Raw genomic sequence first — 23,005 nt, 5'->3', positions numbered from 1 at the left:
ATGCAGGAAATAAAAATTTTACTTGGCCTAGTAGTGATAAAACTGAAGTGATTCCGTATTCATAGAGGCAGAGGATGCATCAAAGAAAGGCAAACAAGTTTTCATGAAAACACCTAAAACCTCAGGCAATTTCTCTCCATGAAACCACAGCCATTTTCTGCACTCAAAATTTGCAGTAGATTTTAAAAATACTTTATGAATTGGTTTGTTACAATTAGTACAGTTGCTATGTATAACCATACATGGTTTACTGTTTACCCTTAAAGAGTAAGCAAATAAAATACAGCAGCTCCCTGGTGACAACACCAGAAACAAAATGCTTGGTCACTTAACAATTTAGTTCTACAGAAGAGTATCTTGTTAAGAATTATCTTATTTGGTAAGAGCTGATCTTGTTCCCATCAAAGCCAATTGAGCATCTTCCCAAAGTGAGTGAGCCTAAACTACCAGCCTAAGATAGCTGGTATTTACTAATCCTGCCTACGAGACTGCTAACTCCTAATCCTGCCTAAGAGACTGCCATCTCCTAATCCAGCAACCTCCCAATCCTGCCTAAGAGCTGCTATTTCCATAGGCTTCTTGCACCTCCTTAGAAATCAGTTTCTGCATAGTCTCACCACACAACTGGAGATTTAGTAAGCACAGACCTGGTCCACAAGGTACTAAGGGCAGTAGAAAAGATTCCTCTGCAATCAATAAATGCTAGATCATTGTATGCATATTTAGAGTCAGGCTGTGCCCGATACACATTTTTTGAATTTTGGGTGAAGTCACTGGAGGTCTGCCCACGACAATCCAATTGTTCAGTCTGGGCATATCCAGTCCATCACAAAATATCCAACAGCTTAACCATTCATAGAAGGGAATAGCCTGCGAAGTCTTTATTAGAAATGCTCACATGATGTTTCAAGATTCATTTAGGATACTGGAAAGAAATTTACTGGAGACTTTATGAGCTGTAATAACTAAGAAAATGGCCTTCAAGCCAACAGTGTAAAAAGCACATGCCAACTCTGCATTAGCAGCTTCTTTTCTCTATCTGTTTCTCAGCTGAAGTTCAGATTGCAGTCCACTGGGTACCATTACCTCAGTCATGTTAAAAGCCAGACATCAAACCAGGAAGAAATTCCAACTTTCCAGAGGAACCTTGCGATGAAGAAACTATAGCACGGAACGAGCAGAGATTAAAAACATCCACCATGGTACTGAGAATGCCCTCGCCTGCAAACTTACTTTCCACTTGTAACATGGCAAAGTTTGTGCAGCCCATATGCAGATAATAAATTTAATTGGAATGAATACTGTTGCCAAGACAAGAGCCCTCCCTCTGCAGCACCCCAGGTAGGCTTTGTGCTGTTCTCATCAACTGCAGAGCACCACACATTGCCCTGCAGCCACGAGGGCTGTGCACACAGCCCATTGCTCAGGGGTCTCATAACACAATGCTATTTTTATATCACTTGGTGGCATAAATGTAAGATGATACCGAGGCTCCTGAGCAGGAACAAGAGATCCACTTCTTGACAAAGTGCCTCAACACTGTGCACGTGTATTTTTTCTTACCAAATAATTTCTGCAACACTTGTCCATCATACAGGTCTTCAGCCAAGTCTTTCACAATAATCCTCTCTCCTACCAACACATCATTAATCCAGTCAATTAATACCTATGTGGGAAACACAAATTTGGCAGTATTATACACTATTCATTTCCAATTTAAACCACATGTCATTTTTCTTAGCAGAAAGAATACCAAAGCTGCAGTGGCTCAAAACACAGTCTGACATACCTTCAGGAGCAAACAGGAAAGACTCAGGAAGGACTCACCTGAGGTGGCTGTGCCAATGCACCACAAGGTCTAGACAAACACTAATCAATGCAGTATCTTCTGGACTGAAAACTTTCCCTTGCTTTCAGTAGCATTTTAACATCTTATTGTGAAGCAAAAGGTGTAGAAGTTGATTTTAATGAAGCATCCTGCTAAATTTGTAACCCCAAAAATCACAACGACAAGGGAAAATCAGTGTGATCTTCGACTGGGGGTGGGATGGGACAGAGACGCTGGACTCAGGATTTTAATAGAAACGTTTAAGTCTCCCTGTGCCACATCTAGAGAAATATACTGCCACAAATGACCTCCCCATTTCACTGGGATGTACATACCACGTGGTTCCAACTAATTAATATCTAACTAGTGCTTTCAAGTGTTCAAGTGAAAGAGGCAGGGATGGCATTAAAAAATAGCTCCACTTTCCTGACAGGGTTTACATGCTTTAATTACCTTCATTAGTTCTTGTAATTTTGGATCATTTCTTGAATTTGGATCCACCATTGTTCGGACTTCATTTTCCTCTGGAAGGTTTAAGAGAAAAACATTAGAAACTATCCCAGGCACAACACTTCATTTTACATCAAGTTTTCATGTTGAGATGTAAAATTTTTGTGAATTACCTAGCATAGTGTCCTCAGGGTCTAGTTCAAATGGAATGGGACTGAGAGGTAAGTTAATGGCATTTATTCCTTCTTCCTGTAATTCAGACACTAGGAAATAGAAAAAGAAAAGCTTGGTCAAATTTCAACTTAATTTTACTTACTATTTCACTCTCACCAGAAGTAGCATTAATTGTCTTAATTTCTTTGTAAGAATATGACTCTATTAGATAAGCCACTGCATGTAATTACAGCAATAAAGGAAAGCTAACAAAAATGGGAGGCCCAGCCAACAAACCTTAACTTGCATGAGTACTTTTTTCATGGATAATGGTGCTGGAACCAACACAATTACCTCAAATCTTTTCCAGGACATGGCCCATTGTCCTCAATTTTTCAAAAGGCTCACTTGCATGTTAATGGTCCTGACATTTTAACACTAATGAATCATTTCAGCTGAGGGAGATGGTTACTGCTCTCAGTATGTCATCATGGCTATGGAGATGCTTCAAGTTTAGCTCCTTGGGAAGAGCTGGTGTGGCTGTGTACCCACCCACCCAGGAGTCACCAGGCTGAGGAACGATTCTGGACTGAGGGTGCAGCTGCAGCACACAGCACATTCTGCTGTCCAGGATGCTGATGGGTCTGCACTCTCTAGAGTGCAGACCTGCACTGGAGCAGGCTGCAGGATGCTTCTGGCCTGTGTTCTTGGCCTTTCTTCAGCAGAAATCACAGCAGCAAGACACAGTGTAGGATGATGAACCCACAGAAGGGTTGCCTTAGTGTGGAGTCGAGGTTGAAAAAGAACTTCCCCAGGAATGGGGAAGTAATCCGAGACCCCACAGTTTGGACATGCCAGCAGTTGTCAGGAAATATGGACAAGGTCTTACTCAGACAGCCAAAGTCCCCAGATTCTGCAAAAATCAATGTTCTTGAGAAGAAAAGACTAGAAAGATCCAGAGAAGGGGTGTAAAGGGAAGCCTGTCACTTGTTCTGTACCCAGTACAGGCCAGAGCAACTTTGTTCATTCCTCTGGGTGACCCAAACTTTAATAGGTTGCAAAGACAAAACCCTTCCTAAACTGCCCAAACATGCCTCCCTAACAGAGGGCAAGAAAGACCAACAAGCCAAGACACAATCAGTCCTGTGCTGTGGAAGAACTCCCAGCACTGAGCAGGGAAGGAACCAGAGTGGGGATCACACAAGTTTGTACCTTGCTTCGTGAACAAGAAATCAGTGCAAAGCTCATTTACCAAACCAGGAAAAGGGCGCACTGTCTTATCCATGACCAGGATGTAATGTTGCATCGACCACTCAATTTCCAGTGCACACACCTTGAACAGAACTGGTTCTTATCTCATCTGTTCCAGTCAGAGCTCAAACTTAAATAACTTAATCCAACAATCCTACAAATGGCCTAAAGATTCAGGCAGTTGTCCACAGCTTCTGACATGTACTGAATTATCTGGCGTATGTGCAGATGCAAGATTCACCATCCAACAATTCAGATGTACCAGCTGATGCTTTCCTCAGTTTATTCTGAAAATTATAGAGACAATTTGGTTTTTAAGAAAACAGAGAACTACTCTAAAGATCTTCTTTTGTCTCTGCCCTCATGGCTGCCTCATAAGTTAGCTTTACTTCCTTGGTGCAATAAGTATAGCTAAATTCACGTGAACACTGTGATCATCAGTCAGTTGGTGCAAGAACAGGACTTAGAAATTTCCAAATATTTTCTGTGCTTCATGAAATGTTCTGTAGTCTGCCAGATGAAATGTTTCTGTGCATGCTTCAAGGATCTGTGTAGCTGTATTCAAGCATCTATGTAAGACTCACAGCAATAATGGCTGCTAGAATGTTTATTACTTTTCATGGTACAAAAATAACTCTGAAAAATCCACTACCTTCAACACTGAACCCATAGCTTCACTCCATACACTCACCCTGCTTATGTATCTGTAAAATACAAATACTGAGCAGCTCTAAAGAGTCATAAACCAATGCTGACAATAATAGTTCCCTCGATTGTTGTATATTCTCTAAAACTGATGGCTGAAAGCAATGGACCAAATTAATCCCTCATGTAACTCCACTGAGTTCTGAGGAGTTATAGCAAGGATGAAGTTGGTCTAGCATGTACAATCTCGGGAACTGCCTGCACATTAAGTAATGGCAATTGTTGAAACTGCTAGCACTCCTTAGAGAAAATCACTGTTGGTTTCTTGGTTTCATTAACCCCTTTGATTTTTTTAATTATTTTTTTTTTGGTTCAAAATGGTTATGGGCAAATGTCAGCGGGTAGAAAACTTCCCTGTGGAGGTCTTTCTGCTCTGAAATGTTTAGCTCATGGAGGGCTTCACACAAAGCTTCCTAGGCAGAAAATGTGGGATTTTTTTCCCATCAGTCCCAAGGGGGAGCATAGTAAATAAAATCCATTCAAGCCACTGCCTCCACTGAACTCTCCTGGCCCAAAGGGATGGATGCTCTGCTTGGGTGAGACACACTGGAGAAAGCAGTCAGCCCATTTTCCAAGTGAAGGACAGTAGTGAAAGCTTTTGGTTCCTCTCTCCAGGGAGCAGCTCGCTGGCAGAGCTTGTTGACAATTCTCCAAGGAGACAGAGTGGACCTTTCAAGGTTAAAGGTTATGTAAGGAATTCTTTACAAGGCCCACTGAACCCTGCCATACCTGTCCTCTAACGTGCACATCATTCTACCTTTAATAACATGACCTCCACCATATTCTCAGAGAAAATAAGAGAAAGCAAACACACCCCTGCCACATCTTTGCATGAAAAGTGAACATAAAATACAAATAAGACAATAATAAATATACATGGGGAACTAAAACACTGACGTGTTCTAGAATGCAAGTGTTCTATTTACTGCACAGCAGGGGCTAAGCTCTGCTTTCTGTACACAGCTGTAGGCACAGACATTTTGCACACCTGCCAGAGCCATTCGCAGAACCTACCCACCACACCTCCAGATGATCCAAAGATCCCAGATGGATCCAGTTTTTAGAGAGGACAGCTCCTCCTCAGCTCTGCTTTCTGCAGTGGACAACGCATGCCCCAGGCTGGTATTAGTCCCATAATAAAAGCTTCTCCTGCCCTCCTGTCCCCCACAAGCAAAAAACATGATGGAGAAACCCTGAGACTGACAGCTTCTTTTTCATTTTTTTTCTCCAATACTGAAGAGCAAAGATTTAACTGCAGATTAGTAATACTACTAAATGGAGCAGGTAAGCACATGCATTATATCAAGCTGTATGTAAACTGAGAGAAAATGTCTTATGTAGTACAGCCTCACTTTCTAAGACTTTCCATCAAAAAATACCATGACAAATCACTGCTATACACTTAGATGTTTATAGAGCAACCACAAATATGTGATTGAGGTTAAGAGTTTGCATACCACAGTTTCAGTAGAGGAGTCCATTTTTCAGCTGCTTTTCATTAATTTGTTTTAATTAATTTTCATGGAAATCACTTCAGCAACTTAGTATTTTAATAAAAAGAAAGAACACAGTATTGGGGCAATTTTTGCAGCAGCAGAAATTAGCATAACATAATCTGATTTCTTGAAATACTTTGAGGAGTGGATTTGGAGCATCATTAAGAGCTGCACTCCAAGCCCTACAGTGTAAAGCACCAGGAAGGGAGGAAGGGATGGGATGTACCTGCAGCAGCTCATCTCTACCACACAGGCTGCCAGGAGCCAGAGCAGTGCACTGGGAGCTGTGGCAGTTCCTGTGAAGGACAGCATCCAGGGCTGTGTGCTGGGCACAGGGCATGCTTGGCCACTGGACAAGGCCAGCAATTAAGAGTTAAGACCCCTTTGTGTTCTCACCCTCTGCTGTGACCCAGATCCAGCCCAGCTCATCAGCTACCACGGGGCTTACGCTCATCATGCTGTCATTGGGAAGATTAGGGACTTCATCTCTTTGGGCATGACAGCAAAATCCAGTCCTTCAGGGATTTTTTTTTCAGTCACCATGCTGAGTGGAACTGGGGGAATGCACTTTTAAAGCAAGACCCTGAAAAGCAACAGCTACATCTGGGCCAGACAAATCTCTGTGGATTGGCAATGTGAAAGTCCCAGTTTTAACTCTGGATGAGGGAATGGACATTTCTGCTCAGACTTCTGATTCAGCTCCACGTGCCAAATTTCTTATGATGTAATCAAGTGCAATTCCACCGCTATCAGCTGTCAACAGACTTCCTCCCATCACGCCAGCACCGAATTTGGCCCCAGAGCCGGGGAGCCCTCGAGCCTGTATCAACAGCAACTACAGCAGCTATTTTAAGCTGGATGGAATTCTTACTGTTTTAGATGCTCTAGGATTACGAGGTCATAAACCTATGCTATCAAATCCAGGCGTGTGCTCCGAGCCAGAGCCTGCCCTGTGATGTGTGCATCCAACTGCCATTGGAGCTGCACATCTGAGAGTGCAGCACTGCCCATACGGTTCAAATTGCCTTAATTCCTCCAAAACATGCAGCCTGTTGCTCCACATTGTATTTATTAGACAGTTTCATTTGGGTTTTTTACTCATTTATTTTGTGTGCTCGAAGGCTTTTTGCTGCCCTATTTAGTATTCAGGGCTTAGAGTTATTCTGATTTGAATGAAACACATCTCATTATTTAACTGAGCTCAGCAATGCCACATCACCCAGTGCACTCTCTGTGGTTTAGATGTATTTTATATCCATCAGAAGAATCATGAAACAAATACAACAAGATGCAGAGTAAAACAGCCTCTCCTCTGAGTGCTGCAGCCATGTCTTCCCCATCTGTACTTACAGAATTAAAATTAGTGAAGTGCTATGACAGGAATGGATGAATCCTGAAAGTGTGCAATTAACTAGAACCAAACCATTCTGGAGGAGCACAATGCCACACTGCTTCTAACCCCAATCTTTCAAATCCAGGAGGTTTAGATAGATGCATATACACCTACAGACATATAAACATACATAACATTTCTGCAGGTGTTCAATTTTCTTTCTTTCTCTAGCATAATGGTTTTCCATTCAAGATCCTCAGCATTTTTAAGGTTTCATGTACATTGGGTTGTTTTTTTTTTTTTTTTTTTTTTTTTTTTTGTTTGGTTTGGTTGTTGTTTTTGGTTTTTTTCTTTTTTTGTGGAAGCTGAGATTTGCTGACATTTATATGACTCCAAGAGTTTAAGCTTTCTCTGAGAAAGTCAAAATCTCCCTGATATTTTAAACTGCTACAGTAGGCAGCAGCTTTACACATCATGTCTCTGTCTTAAGCTATTTTTTCCTGGAACAAGCACCATTTGGAAGGCTAGCTGCAGACATCATATTGCCAGAATAACCCTAGATATTTGTATGTATGCCCATATTCAAACATGCATGCCTATGCTACATACATTTAGACATGCAGCCAGAAATTACAGCCAGTTTAGAAAAATGCTGATTTTCAGCACGATACATCTTTACTGCTCTTGTATAAGACAAACACTCAATTTTAGCTGAGCCAAATTTAGATGAATCAGGTTTTGGTTTCACCCTTTATTGGGTGCAAACTTCTGGTAAATGCCCATGACCTCGATGGTTTGCTTTTGTAACCACTCGTGCACAACAGCAGCTTTAGTTCTTCTACTGCCTGGATAGCCTGAATGCAGACTTGAGTGTAAATGACTGTATCCACACAGATCTCAGTGGATTTGTGCTGATTTATACCAGCTCACTGGCTCAGCATGACTGCTGTTCCCTCTCACATACTCTAGTTCTATAAACTGATATAATTCCAGTGTGGTAATTCTGGATTTGTAATGGTAAAATAGCAAACTGATCAAAATTACTTACGATAGCTATAGAATGAGAGAAAAAAAGAAAACAAAAACATGTTCAGAAAGTCATAGTTCAGGCTTCTATAGAATTATACTACTTAGTCAAGCAAACGTACATAATTACTTTCTGGGCCATCTGTCCAAAATGCTAATTTCTAATACCTGTGCACGTGCATCCAATACATCCACAAAGGGAAAAGAAAATATTAATCTAAAATAGTACTGCCTAATTTTCTGGAATACATAATTCATTAAACATGGATTCTGGCAGCTCAACTTTAACTCCAAAACAAAAGAAATCCACACAAAAGACAATAAATCTGCATTACACATGGTACTAAAATGATCCAATGGATTTATAGATGTTTACAAGTTTGCAGAGTGTGACACAGCGTCCACCAGAAATTTGATATTCACAGCACAAAACATCATAAACATATGTCTGCAACTACAAAAGGGCCTTTTTATGTGGGGATCATTGTTAAAATTGTCTTCAGAACATAAACCTTAAGTTGTAAATGCTACTCCCCATTTATTCTCCAAGACATAACAAATGAGGGAAGAAAAGCAGAGATATGTTTGTAATTGAAAATGTTTCTCAGGAAATGATCTGTACAGGAACATCATTCTCATTCCATTAACTGCTGACTCCAAGCCAACCATTTGCAGAAGTAAATAAATATGCAAACTGGCTGACAACAATGTGCCTGCCTTTAATGTTTCTGCATTAGTACTCAGCCTCCAAAAAAGAATCTATTTTCTTTTCTCATTTCTCCATTAAACCAAACATGGCATGCACACAAAAGGAACAGGAGTAATGCTGTTCACAATAAAAGATGGGAGAAATGCTATGATTTGATTTTCATGTATGCAAAACAAATTAAATGCCTTTTGCCTTGAACTTTCTCTGAAGTCCAAAACCACGCTCAAGTACTTCAGTGACTACTTTGCTGTTCCTTTCTATTTTTGCAATTGGCAGGGAAAGAACCCCTCCACAGACAGACAGATGTCTGGTTTGGGTAGGTAAAAACAACAAATCAGGAAGCAAACTCGGTCCTTTTTCAAAAGAGTACATGTGATTCTCTTTTGCCAGCTTCATTAAGCCTTCCACGCTTTCTCATTTCCTTTGGGACGAAGGTTCTTTCAGAACTCCAGAATTTCCTTCTAGTTTCTAAGAGGTAATAAACAGTGAAGTGCCAAGCTAGCACAGATGCCAATCATTCCATTCATTCCTTCTGCACATCCTCTCAATACGTCTTTTAAAATACCTAAGCAGTATCTGCAGACATTTTGAAAATCCTGTCACCCTACAGGAGGTGTTTAAAACCCTACTGAAAAATCCCAAAAGGCAATTTGGGGATCAAATACAGACAACAGTTCAACTGATGCTGGTTCTTACTCCCACTGAAGAACAAACCATGCGTATGAGAAATGCTGAGACCATTCCAAGTTCTTATCAAAATGTGCTGTGTGGAACCTGATCCCAAAACAAACTCCAAGGAGCCTCAGATACTTTGGTAGGGCGTTTGTGCAACAGAAACATACAGGTTGTTAGCTGGTCTGCACGTAGTATCCCTACATGCAAAATACTTTATGGAAACAAATCCTCTGACAGCTAAGATTTCCAACTTACTGAGGTATGTACTGAGAGATCTCTGAACCGATTTACTGAGGGATCTCAGCATAACACAGAGTATTTGGGGCCATACAGAGCAGAAGGGAAAGCATTTGTATCCTCCTCACTGACATTTTGATATTTCTCAAGTTACAACAAATCTGCAGGTAGTAATACCCAGAAGAGAGGCAGACAGACCTCTTGGTGCAAGTGGAGGCAATTGTTCTTCTTACATGCTCACCAGCTTGCTGCAACAATTTTTTCCAAACATTGTGGAGAGGAGAAGCAGATTTTACAGGGTTGATTTGCCTCATTTTGTGAATCACCAACCAGCTAAGAGCAGCTATTCCAACATCAACAAGAAGTGCTCATGCAGAGAAGACAAAACCAAAGATCTGTTCCAAGAAGTCTTTCCCAGCTCAACACGTTCTAGCTATTCCTAAGAGAAAACCCAAAAATAGCTCTCAGGAATGTGAGGGCACATTAGTAGCAAGCTGAGGATTTCCTGAATTTCTTGCTCTTTTCTTCTTGTGTATATAAGCCTTGTTTCTGAAGGAGAAAAAGTTAAGAGAGACTCACTGCATCTCAGTAATCTAGATGAGTGGTTTTTCTTGAAAGAAATAGAAAAAATGACTACTTTTCCTGGAAAGTTAAAGCTCCTTCTCAGAGACTACAAACTGGTTTATGTGTCACACATTGCCCCCATTTTTAAACTGCAGTTACTAGAACTACTTGTGTTTTGAGATAAGCATCTCATCACCTTCAAGGAAAGACTCTGTGACTAAGGATTTAATAAGTGGCCAAGCATTTCTACGTCCCAGAAGGAAAAAAAAACCCCAAAAAACCAAAACCACATTAGTATATTACGAAAGCTTCTCATGCTTCAAGATCTTTCTTTACTCTCAAAATCGACCAGGATGAAGTTTGGGGTCGACACCAAGGCTGGAGAAACAGCAAACACAAGAAAGATGGGCTAAGAGTCACTTCAAGAAATTAAAATAATAATTAATAAAAATATGTAGATATATTACTTATTTGCATAACTGGCAGTTTGCAGTCCATTTTTTGCTGCCTTCTGTGTCAGACCTGAGTATCTAGCCATGGTTCTCAGATTTAGGAGCAGAATTTACTTGCAACATCTAATTCTGTTTTTCCCCTTGACTTAAAAGAGTTTCAATTTCTTGCCATGTTTAATATTTGTGCCTAACACACAGATGGTTTCTTAAAATATCTGCAGTATGTCCTAGGGAATTGGAGTTTGTAGTCAAGGACAGAATCAGGATCTAATTTGGGAATTGGGATCTAAAGACAGGCCTTCAACATGGCAAAAATAGGCTGTGGCTTTGGCTGGATCAACAGAAACCCAGCTACATTCTGAAAGAAAAGGGGGTGGATTTGGTAAAAGGCTGCAAATAAAACCTTAAAATGGAAGAAATATATCTTCTAGCATCCTGAAGACTAAACTGCCCTTCAGGGCTCTCTTGGCCAATGTTGAGGTTAACGTGCATTTGACAGCAGAAAAGCTCCAGGCTTTGACTGCTACAGCAAGGATCTGAGAAAAGGGAAACTTCCTTACCTCATATGAGTGTGCATTATCAAGCTGCACACTCATATGTGTGGAGCCCCTCTGCTTTTCCCAGCCATGCAGCACTAAGGGCTAGCTCAGAGATGAGATATATCAGGGCTGTCTGTAGAAATCCCTGGCTAGAGGGAGGACTTTGGTCAGCTGGCATAAATCACAGTGTGGTGTGATCAATAGTGTAGCTGTGCTATCCTCCTAAAACACATTTACACAAAAGTGTAAGATGGTGATGCAAGACAGGACTTTGGTAGCACAAACTAGAAACTGTGTTTGGCTTAGGAAAGCAGAATTTGTTCTCAATTTGCACAGGAAATAAATCAACACTTCCCAGCCTAGGTTTTCAAATCCCTTAATCAGAATTAATTCATTTAACAGAAGAAAACAGCAGTATCCTCATTCTGCAGCACAGAAAAAACCACAATTCTAGTTTAAAGAATACATCTACATGTTTCCTTTCTGGAGGCAAATTGCACTTGTAAAATGGATGCCTGGCACTTAAAATACAGCCTTAATAGCTCATCTGTAATGTACATTAGCCTGACAGAGCAGACAGAATACCTGTACCTTCTGCTTTCCAAACCCCTGTCATGGCAAAGAAAACACCCTTTTTTCCACATAAACCAGTAATGATTTTCATCCATCCCTGTGGCTTGCCCTTCATGGGCCCTGCCTGGTACCCTCCGTGCATTCCTACTTTTGCTTATTTCCTTATAAAATCAAACAGCTGCTCCAACTTCCAAATGCCCTGTCTAAAACAAACCACCTGACTGAACTGTTCATCTGATTGGGGTGTTTCTTTGAAGACCAGCATCGTAAGGGTAAATCCCCAGCTCTGAACAGCACATGCACTGCCACTGTCTCTTCCAAGAGATCTCAATCACGCTGGAATTTTGGAGCAGCACTTGCTAGCACCTGTTAAGTGCATTTCCTGGGTTGCTGTCATTGCCAGTGTATCAATTTCATCGTGAGGAACAATCACATCAACAGTACCTGTGGCTTTATTTCCTGTCTCACTTTGCAGGTGGGCATACCTAAACCTGCAACTCAATCATCGACATAAATAACCTCAAATGGGTTTTACTCTATGGCACTAACACATTTAGAGTTTCTCCAAAATAATCTGCAGCCTTTAGTTTTGATGTTGTGAGTTTGTTTTACTATTCCTCTTAGAAAGTGCATAGTACCATGAAGTTTTCATTTTAATAAGCACGAATATTAAAACTTACTGACTGCATAACACATAGTCCATTTGAAAATTGCTATCCCAAGCGTGCTTTTGAATACAAATGACAACTTGCCCTGAGTGGAAATTCAGCTGATAAAAATCACTATTTTCACACTGGAGCCAGTGTTACCCAAACACTGCACCTGTACCAAAATGAAGCTAACAGAAACATAAAATCTTATGAAACATCACAGGGCAAAACAGCTAATTCTATTTCATATTTCAGAAATACTTTCATGGAATAATATTAACAGACTGCTGTATTTTCTTCTTCCTTTACCCAGGAAAAACAAAGTCTGACAGGAGTAAGAAGAAAATAAGCTCTCATCATTCTTATCTTCAAAATATTACAAACCAAAAATAACTACCATTGAAAAAAATACAGGGTCAGAAAGCAATAACCAGAAAAGCAAAACGACCGGATGAGTCGGTCTGGGCTCCTACCTTTAGGGCAAAATGCTCCACAGCCCATCGTAGGGTCGCTGGGCCACCCTCATAGTGCATCCCAGGAGGAACTGCAGTCCCTGAGGTGTTTGAAGCCCCTGGCAGGGCCCTGCTCTGCTGCTCTTCAGAGGAGCTGGTTTAGCTTTCGAGCCTGTTTTCCACCAGAATGGTCCAAGCACATCACAACTCCTGGCTCAGAGCATCGCTTCAGAGCAAGCGACTGACTGCCTATATAATTTAATATGATGCCACATGAGACTCATAGACCATCTGCAAAAGAAACTAAATCTGCTTTTTGCAGCTTGGTGAGTTGTGTTCTGAAGGCTGGGATGCAGTTTTGGTTGTGTGCTTTTGTTATCAGTCATACAACTAAACAAAGGGCTCAAAGGGCAAGTGCAAAACACACGTTTTTAGCAATCCCAGTCTGTTTCTGTTCTGGGTAACTCGTATCTTTTCCCCTTGTAACTGAATAAAGTCACAGGTCCCCTCAAAGCATAGGAAAAGTCTAGGCATAGACACTGCAACACTGGATGGGAAATTTCTTTCTCTCTTTTTTTTTTGTTTGTTTTCAATAATTTTTTGTTTGTTTTTTTGTTTGTTTTTGTTTTTTGTTGTTGTGAAACAAAGTCTAATCAACAGGAGCTACTTGAATCCTGTTGTCTGAATTGAGATGCACGTATGATATTGCCAAATCTTACCAAATTCAGATCCTGATCACAGTATTCTTTTCTCTACAAATACTTGCCTACTGAAATAAATAGCAACACTCACATGGAACAAGGACTAAGCCCTGAAACAGGCAAAAGCATATAAAAGCTAAAAAGCAGAGGAAAGGAGAGGTATGAGCCATCAAAAAAATAATAAACTACCGGTAAGAAATAAACTAGTTTTATGGTCTATGGGTTCTTCCAAATGGGGACAGTAATGAAAATGTAATCTAAAGCAATTACTTACTTGGGCTAAAAAGCGAATTCCTGTGAAGTTTTCTACAGACTAAAACTTTTCAGAAGCTATAAAATACCTAAGTGCTTGTTTCAACTTGGAGCAGGAGGGAAGTGACACATCCCTGGCTCATTTCTAAGTCATGGAAAGTAGTTTTCTAATTTCCAATGGAACTCTATTTAAAATACCTGTGCCAAAAGACAAGCATGGAGAATGGAGTGGTATTTACTGTTTAGGGTTATTCAGCTGTGCTACACAACATCCCTCCCCCACGTTTCATACCAAATGTGATTCCTTGCAGAAGAAGCCTCAGAGCTCTCATCAGTGTTCTGACATCACATTCTTTGCCAGTTCTAAGGAGTTGCTGATACAACTTTTGGGTCACTCCTAAAAGCAGCTTTCCCTGCCAACATTTCTGTTTCATGCTGCACTCACAAGTAGTTAATGGGGCTCCCCATTCTGACCCCTGGAGTCCCATTGCCTTCTGGCACTGAAAATCTGCATTGCTGGACTGCTGATTAACAGCATTCAGTTACAGACAACACTGAGCTGGCAGTTCTTTACCCAGCTTTCCTTTTCTTAATTTCTGAATAGAATCATAAGTGTCCCACATACTTTATTATGGCAATCTTGTTTGGGACACAACTACAGCTAAAGGAAAACAGTGCTTCACCTGAAATGTCAAGAACAATGCTGAAAATTATTATATATTAAGAAAATTCATTAAGTCTGAAGTCACAGCTACCTGCATCATCAATTCAACCTATTTTATAAGTGATTATTTACACCTGTTCATAAAGTGGTATTTTTTTGCATGCGCGAAAGTAGCTATTTTACAAAAAATAGTAAATGAAATTTGTTTCTTTTACATTGAGTTTTTATACATGCAGAAGCAGAGAAAAGATCATGCCCAGGTAATAGGTGAGGTTACAGCAGAGTAAGAAAGCTGCAAAATTAGCTAAAGCAGAGCTCTTTTCTCAGAGGGTATAACAGGGCACGAAGTTGAAAACTTCAGCAGGTCTGAAGTGCACAGCTTGGGGACCCAGTAGAGGAATTTCTACTCCTTCTCTCAGCAATTCATTTTCACTGGCCACAAACATAAACTCAAGCAGGGCTTGATTTCTAATTCCTGTAATATGACGACAACAACAACATCACCTATCAAAAAGCCTGTGCACTTCTTCCTTCCCTTAGCAGAGATCACTGCAGGGAGAAAATCCAGCACATGGGTAAGATGCTTCAGGCCTAGAATTTCCCAAACTGTTCCTAAGGGCTCATTTTCAACCCTGCAATTTTCAGCTTTGTAAAAACAGAAATACAGCCAGGGAGGACTAAAGTCTTATTCAAGCCGTTTTGGCCATCCATACAGGAAACAATTCAAAGGCAACATGACACTGATAGCTTAATTTGTGAAAATGGATAAATACTGGATCTGCCACATAGCACATTAACCCATGTAACAAATAAATACAGAAATAGCACTGCAATACTTGGTTAAAAGGTTTTGGTTCACAGAGGAGGAAATTCAATTAAAGCATGTAATGTCAATTACTGTCATTTGTAATTTTATTTTGCTTCCCTAGAAACAATACAGATGCAGGATTCTAAAGTTACCTGCATGTTTGATGCAAATGGGATAAAATTATCTAGGTTCTGAGAAAATCCAGATAGTAGTAAGGAAAAAACCCACAGTTTTACCTAACCTCACTCGTAGATCTTCTTCAGAGTGCTGGTCACATGAGAACTGACAAGCCTTCAATTTAAACGCGTAAGCCAAAATCCCAGACCTGAAACAGGACTTTTATCTTTCAAAAATGATGTCAAGTCATCAGAAAGGCTGGGAGGAGAGCAACTGCTTAATTCTCAGCTACTGCAAATGGACACAGCCTTACTAAAGCCAACAGAAGAGCACTGAGTGATATCAAAAGAGAATTCGCCTGTTTATACTGATTGATTCCAATTGGAAAATTACAGGGTCAAATCCTTAATGCTTCTGTCTCCTTCACTCTGCTCTGTGTAAAAGTGACAGAGACTAAAACCCACGTGGAATACTCCAAGCATCCCAGCAGCACAGAAACAAACACTGCCAAATCTCATCAGTCCCTTTTCCCCCTTGCCACGGGAAATGCGCTGCAGCATCAGCACCCAGGTCTGCTTTCACACCAACAGCTTTGCAGCAGCAGAGCTCAGTGCTGCACAGAAGCATCCTATCCATAGCATATTCTGCTCAAGTCAGGAAATAATACAAAAAAATAATTAATTAAAGTTACTGTTGGTGAAATAAATGCCAGACATTTTTCTACCTTGCAAACTACGATATGAGCTACACCAGAACTAGCAGAGAATCTGCTGTAAAGACCTCCAAGCCATTTTCCTTTAGGCATCACCACTTCTAAATATGGAAGCATCCTGCCTTTGAAAACCCATACTTTCCTCAATAGGGTAATGATACAGTAAAATGATAATTAGAATTATAGGAAAGAGCTAACAAAAGAAAGACTAAATCAATAAGATGCTTTCTTATGCCTCTAAATGATACACATAAATTGTGTCTATCAGGTTCCCCCAGGCTATTTCAGGAGCACGCAGAACACAAAATGATGCAGATTCATTACAAAACGTCTAAATCTAATCTACCTGAATTTAAAATGCCAGGAATAATGTAAATGGAAGAAAAGATGACAGACCTTGCATGTTATACATAAGCAGAAACAAGAGTCATATAAACTGGGAGTCACACAAAGAGCTCATTTACCAAGAAATTACAGGTGAAATCCCTGGCAGTGCCAACATCTATTGGTGTAACTGCAGTGAGGAAAGAGGTATCTCCAAACCACCTTTGTGCCTTCCCCTGCCCTCCAGAGGATGACATGAGCCTGGCACACGGGGCTTCAAGGGTGGCACTGAGGGTATGGGTGACATTTAACCTCCCCTCTCCACTCACCAGGGCTAAAATCCAAAAGTGAAGAATTCCAGGACAGGCTGTGTGATGCAAAGGGAGAAGGTAGATACCAGAGTTATGTTTTTAGACATAAATTAAAATGGTGTCTTTCCCAAATAACACATGAATGCTGACAAAAGTCATTTAAAAGGGTCAATCCCAACTAGATCTAGGCTGCAGATGCAAGAAAATTAGACTCTTGAAAAATAAAATACTACTGATGTGACACAGTTCACCTTTAATATAACTAACATATGGCAAAAAATACATTGACAAGAACCTGAGGAACTCCAGCTCTCCCAGAATGTTACTATTATTTGCAATGCACCTTGCAAGATCCAAGTGTTACTCAACACAGGCAGGCCCAGTGCCTTTTTCCTAAACACACAGGAGAAAGAAAATGATGTTATACCTATAAATACACACACTTTTTAATGCCTCGTATCATAAACAACATCTTTACTACAACCATACATGCACACAAATTGGGATCATTTGGAACACTCAATAATACAGCCTCTCTCTCTTAACAGGCCAGCCTCATTCCCTGCCATTAGATTAAGACACATTCAGGTCTAAAACCTTCACCTGGAGCCAGACTTCTTGACTTCCTATGTGCTGACATTTTAAACTGAATGCAGGAATAACTCTCTCATTTTCTAAGCTATGCTGGATCAAAATCTAAACATCAGCAACGCTACTGAAAATACAAAAACAACCTCAAAGTCAACAGAATCTCAGCAGCATAAATCCAGTATGCAGATCAGACCTAAATCATAACTCCTGCTGATTTCTCTTGTGGCACAAAAGAAATAGGCAACACAATTGATTACCAAACAGTTTACTCAGTTTTATGACATTATTTCTCAAGTGGAAAAAGTACGGACTTTCAGGGATGCACTAAATAGGCTCAAAGTTTGTGCTAGAGCAAGAGGGAAAAACCCTTGATTTACAGACCTGCACATTAACAAGTGCCTCTTTCTTGTTACTCTCTCTCTGCCTTCCATTTAGAGTTCATGTTACTGGAGTTGGATTTCCTCAGTGCCTGCATTACTACCCCAGTTCCACTGGAGATTCCGTTTCCAGAATCCTGCCAAGCTGGCAATACGGCTCCTGAGAGACTCCTTTGCCCGACATGCAGTAAGCTATTTATTGACACACCACTGTTCCCATTCAGTTCTGCACCTAAGCACTGAACTGGATAGCAGTTCCATATGTTGGATCTGTTACACTTCTCTGGAAAATTATATTACTTTGGGTAAATAAAAAGCTAAGAGCAGCAGGAAAAATATCATAAAAATGCAGCCGAATTTGTTTCATCCTGCCTCCATCAGCAAATTTGGTCTATGACCTCTGCATATGAGTCATGCAAATGCTTTAAAACTTGCAGTGATTTATATTTTCAGGATAGGAAGTTCAAGGCTTATATTTCTACTCCCCTACCATACATTATTATTTTTTATACACAATTTCTTGATAATTATCTATCTAAAATATATAGACATCTTTTTTTCCTACTTTGTGGTGCACATTAACCAAAACCATTCATCTCAATAACCAGTCTCTGGGTTCTTGGCAGAGTAGAGCTGAATGTGTAGGTTATTCCTGGAACCATACTAGGCTGATGCTCTCATCACAGTTTTAGTCATGGAAACAGGCTTCCACCAAGACAGGCATTGTTTGTTAAAAAGGAAATTCCCAGCATATCTGTGAGAAACGAGGAGTAACAGGGTACACCAGTTAAAAATGTAATATTTGCATAGGGCTGTTCATTAGAAGGCTTTAGTCTGCTCTACAAATCAAGTGATGCTTTTTGGAGCTTTGGGTTCGTGTCCTGCTGAGAAATCACTCTCTGTATTCACAGAGCCTCTGCAGCACAGCTTCGCTCCACGAGGCTTCCCTTCATTCAGGAGCAACAAGTTCTCTTCAAGCTTTGAAGAGCACCAGCAAAAGAGCTGACTTCTCAGTTTCTCCAAGCATTACCAGTGGGGCTTTTGGATCCACAAACCTGCGTTTTCTATGGCCTATTTGACCTTTACCACAACACTTGCAAGGTTATGAGGAGGGTCTAACTGAAAGGGGTAATTTGCTTCCCTTGTGATTCAGCCCCATGAGAGCCACAGGACAGCTCTAGCCATGGATGTGTGACTTTACCATGCAGGGACCAGCTCTGAATTGCTGTAGTGGTGAGCTGCCACTGATTAAGCACTCTTTGCCTGACTCCCTGTACAATTCAGCAAGGGTCCCCTCACTGAGTAACGGTGTAAAAATCTATCTCCACAGATAAATTCTTTGCAGCTCCGTGTCTTCAGCACTTGCCACTGTAGGATATTTCAAGACAGCAAATGCGAAGTGTCTCAATCATCAGAGTCTGGGGAGTTTGTGTGACACTGGTGTTTATCCTCTTTGCTCTCTTGGACTGGTCCTGCCCAGACAATGAAAACCTTTTCATTTCATCTCTCTAGAGTACTAACAGAGATCAATAATTCTGCTTTATCAAATGGAAAATCTCTGGGGTCTTGTGAATCAGGTGCTTTATTTAGATGGAAATCTGTGTTCACCCCTGGGAAGCCTTGTTTTATAAAACTATTTTCTGTAACATTTGGACTTCAGTTATCTTTCAAATAATTTCTAGGCTGAATGAGTTAAAACACAGGTGAAGTTTCCCTGCTGAATGATCAGCTCAAGCACAAAACCTGACCTGACAGATCTGGATCAGTTTTAGAAGTCGGCTGCAAAATGTTACATCAGTGAGCAAGTTAATCCTAACGCAGGACCTGAAAGCTTCTGTTTTTCTTCAAATGTTTCCATTTTCATTAGTACTTCAGGGCATGTCAGGCGAATCCTGCCCTTTGTTACTTGTGCAGCCCGATTGCAATTAAGCTAACAAGTCCGCTGCAGTACAGGATGGTGTCCAAACCCTTTTCATAGCCGTGGTAGCTCAGGAAGAAGAAAGCAAACCCTTAATTTGTCACTGAGGTAAGCATTTATCGACTGTGGGCACAAAGGAAGGTCAACACATCTCTGCTGTTTCAGAACTACAATGGCACTTTAAGCCTCCTGATACCACTTTGATGCAGACAATGGCCATTATCACTATTTCATGAATATGAGAACAGACACAAAGAAAAAAGAAAAGAAAGAGAATTTGCATGCAGCCTCAGAGCAGAAAAGGATTAGTGCTCAGAGGCTGCTGGCTCCCAGGCACAGGCTCAGTCCCGCCATCCATCACTCTCACCCACATCCTCTCCCTCACCACTGTCCTGATTCAAGCTGGTCACCTCCTCAGTGGTGCTCTCACCTTGTCCATCTCCCCTTCCAAGGCCCGTGTTTGTTATCAGCTCTCCAATCTCCCATTCTGGTGCTGCTCCTGCCACTTGCTCCCCACGGCTTCCCCCTTCTGCACCCTCCAGCTGCAGGCATCGAGCCAGAGCTGTTATGTCCAAGTGATCTTGTTTTCCAGATCCCACAGGGAGCAGAATCAGATAGGTAAATGATGAAAAGCAGTGTCCCATGCTGTCGATCTAATTTATCAAATTTTGCATGCAGGTATTAAAAATATGAAAATTATTATTGACTGTCTCTTGTCCCACTTAGTGGCACCTTAGACTGATCATTTGAACTTTGCCTTAGAAATCTGTTTCCAGAGCTAACTGCTGATTTTACATTACATCCTAGATTGAGTATTTCTCACCATAATCTCCAGCCCTCTCTGCTCCCTGTAAAACATTTCTTCCTGTCAATTTCTGAAAAGTCTTTAAGCAATATTAGGAAGAGAATCTGATAATCTGTGCTTCTAGAAACCAGTGTAGGCAGAACCAAATTCAAAAGCACTGCACAGGCAAAAAAAAAAAAAAAAAAATTCCTGGATCAATCAAAGCTTAGTTCAAGAAAGGGAAGATGTTGCCTTTAATAGTCAGAGGAATCTACCACCTTGTGAAAGAGGCAGCCAAGCTGTGCTGAAGAGCAAAGAGGAGGTTCTCAGTGCCTGGCCCCTCGCACAGCAAACCTGGGGGTTTATACAATTACAGCTCTCTCTGCCCTACCAGGGCAGGGGACAGGCCAGAGCTGTGCCCCACCACAGCAGCACCTGCATGCAAATGCAGCAGCAACAGCGCAGGGGCTCCGAAGGGAACCACTTGCCATAAGTAAATGCACTTTGACAGCAGCTCCTAATAAGAGGAAGGAAATGAGGGAGAGAAAGAAAAGTGATAGGAGACAAAAGGACTTTATAAACCAGGGCTTTATGGCTTTCATTTGCAGCATTTCCCCTTTGTTCTGTTGAGCCTTCCAATTCCAGATATTGCACAAAAGAGATACCTGTCTAAAAAAGTTTATTTCAATCTGAAACTGACTTGTAAGATGCTTCACTAATTCAACAGCCCATTATCAGGAGTAACAATGAGCTACCTCTAATTAATTTGGTGCAGCCTTTGCTTCTGATACCAATCAAATCAATATTAATGGGGAGTTTGTGCTCTCTCATTACAGCACAAAAAGGGTACCAATCTTCTCATGAAGATTTTTGGACCATAAACTGTGTTTGAGGTCAGCGTAGTTGGCTTCTTCCCACACCCTTTTTTTTTTAACCAGTATGGAAAAAAATACATAATGATGTGCTATTTAGTACCTGGATAAAAATCTACACTCAGGCTGCCTACACCGAAAGACTGAAACCAGTTCAATATGGAGAAATCTCAGTCTAAGAAAATAAAGATTTTAGTAGCTCGCGCAGCTCAAATTAAACACTTAAATAGGTAACACTAGATATTTCTCATGCTGCCTCACATTTCTCTATTTATTTTTATCTGCAGGATCAGGCGTGTTAGAGAGGGAGGCCTGGTAAGAATTGCCTCAGCCATCATTCTTGGTTACTTACATCTGTGGTCAATTTTCCACACTTTCTTCCATAAAAGGTAAACGAGGCACTGTACTTGCAACAGGATAATCTAAACAATATGAACAATGTTACTGTTGAAGACCATCTGGCTCATCAAGCACAGCTCCAGACTTTTAACTCCTTGAATAAAGTGTGGAACCCCGCAGTGGGTTTTTTTTTTTCTATCCAAAATTCATTTTTAAAATGGCAAAAGTAGAGGTCCTGGAGGCATGAGGGATTCAGACAGGGAGAAAATTCAGTTTCTGGTTTATGTACTTTTTCTATCTTATGTATGTTGCAATCCAGGCTACACACAAACACTCAGACATCAAATTTTTCTATAAAAAAAGCCCTCCATGGGCTTCTGGAACTGGTATGTGTGGGGTTGGTCTTTCAGAGGGGAGACAAGAGAGTTAAGTATTTCATAATTCACTTCAACTTAATGGCCTGATTCTTCCACTTCTTAAAAGGTAATAAAAGTCAAAGAAGGGTCACAAGGAATTAGAGGAAAACGGGGGAGGGATAAGGGTGAATGCGACCAAAGACGGCTTTTGCTAATTGTACAGACAATTTCTTATCTGTAGATAAATTAACAAGTGGCTGGTCTCTGGGAGAAGAATGTGAAAGCAGCGTAGGAACAAAATAACCTGGAAGAGCGCGAGCCAGCAGGGAGAACACAGCGATCCCAAAAGTCCAAAGAGCAGAGGAAGCACTGGAGCTGGCTGTGCCCCGTCCATCCAGAGGCTCCAGCCCATGGCTCTGTGCCTCAGTTTCCCCAGCCAGCCACTCCCAGGGGACTCGAAACCCAGGGGAGCAGTGCTGGGGCTCACCTCAGCTCCGTGAGACTCTGGAATACAGAACGGCAGCCAGCTCGTGGCCAACAGCACAACAGACACGCAGGAGTTAAATATTCTTACGCTTCCAAAAGGCCACAGACTTCAAGACATTCTTGTTTTTAAACTGAGCAACAGAAAGAATTAGATTTTGTCGTGGGTCTCTGTTCGGTTTTCACTCAGCTCCCTGATTTCTCAATTCTGTGATTTTTCTCTGCACGGAGCGGGTTAAAAAGCCCCTAAGCGTTGGCTGTAACAGGGCAGGGCTTTAGTCCTCAAGAGGGTTGTTATCCTCC

General features: G+C 41.0%; 1 protein-coding gene across 3 annotated transcripts in view; it reads right to left on the bottom strand.

The window, feature by feature from the left end:
• PARVA (parvin alpha) overlaps positions 1 to 23,005 on the bottom strand; it is a 63,135-nt gene that overhangs the window by 21,402 nt on the left and 18,728 nt on the right. For 2 of the 3 annotated variants that reach the window (XM_068194660.1, XM_068194662.1), the window contains exons 2-4: positions 2,452 to 2,541; positions 2,282 to 2,352; positions 1,564 to 1,666 (exon numbers count right to left, since the gene is read on the bottom strand). In XM_068194660.1, coding sequence (XP_068050761.1) covers positions 1,564 to 1,666; positions 2,282 to 2,352; positions 2,452 to 2,541 — 264 coding nt within the window. Of the gene's footprint in view, positions 1 to 1,563; positions 1,667 to 2,281; positions 2,353 to 2,451; positions 2,542 to 13,114; positions 13,451 to 23,005 lie in introns of those variants that run through there. The other variant, XM_068194661.1, reaches the window with a different exon arrangement.

The sequence above is a fragment of the Anomalospiza imberbis genome, chromosome 6 (genome assembly GCF_031753505.1).
Source record: "Anomalospiza imberbis isolate Cuckoo-Finch-1a 21T00152 chromosome 6, ASM3175350v1, whole genome shotgun sequence".
Taxonomy (NCBI): Eukaryota; Metazoa; Chordata; class Aves; order Passeriformes; family Viduidae; genus Anomalospiza; species Anomalospiza imberbis.
This window is presented reverse-complemented; position numbering and strand designations above follow the sequence as displayed.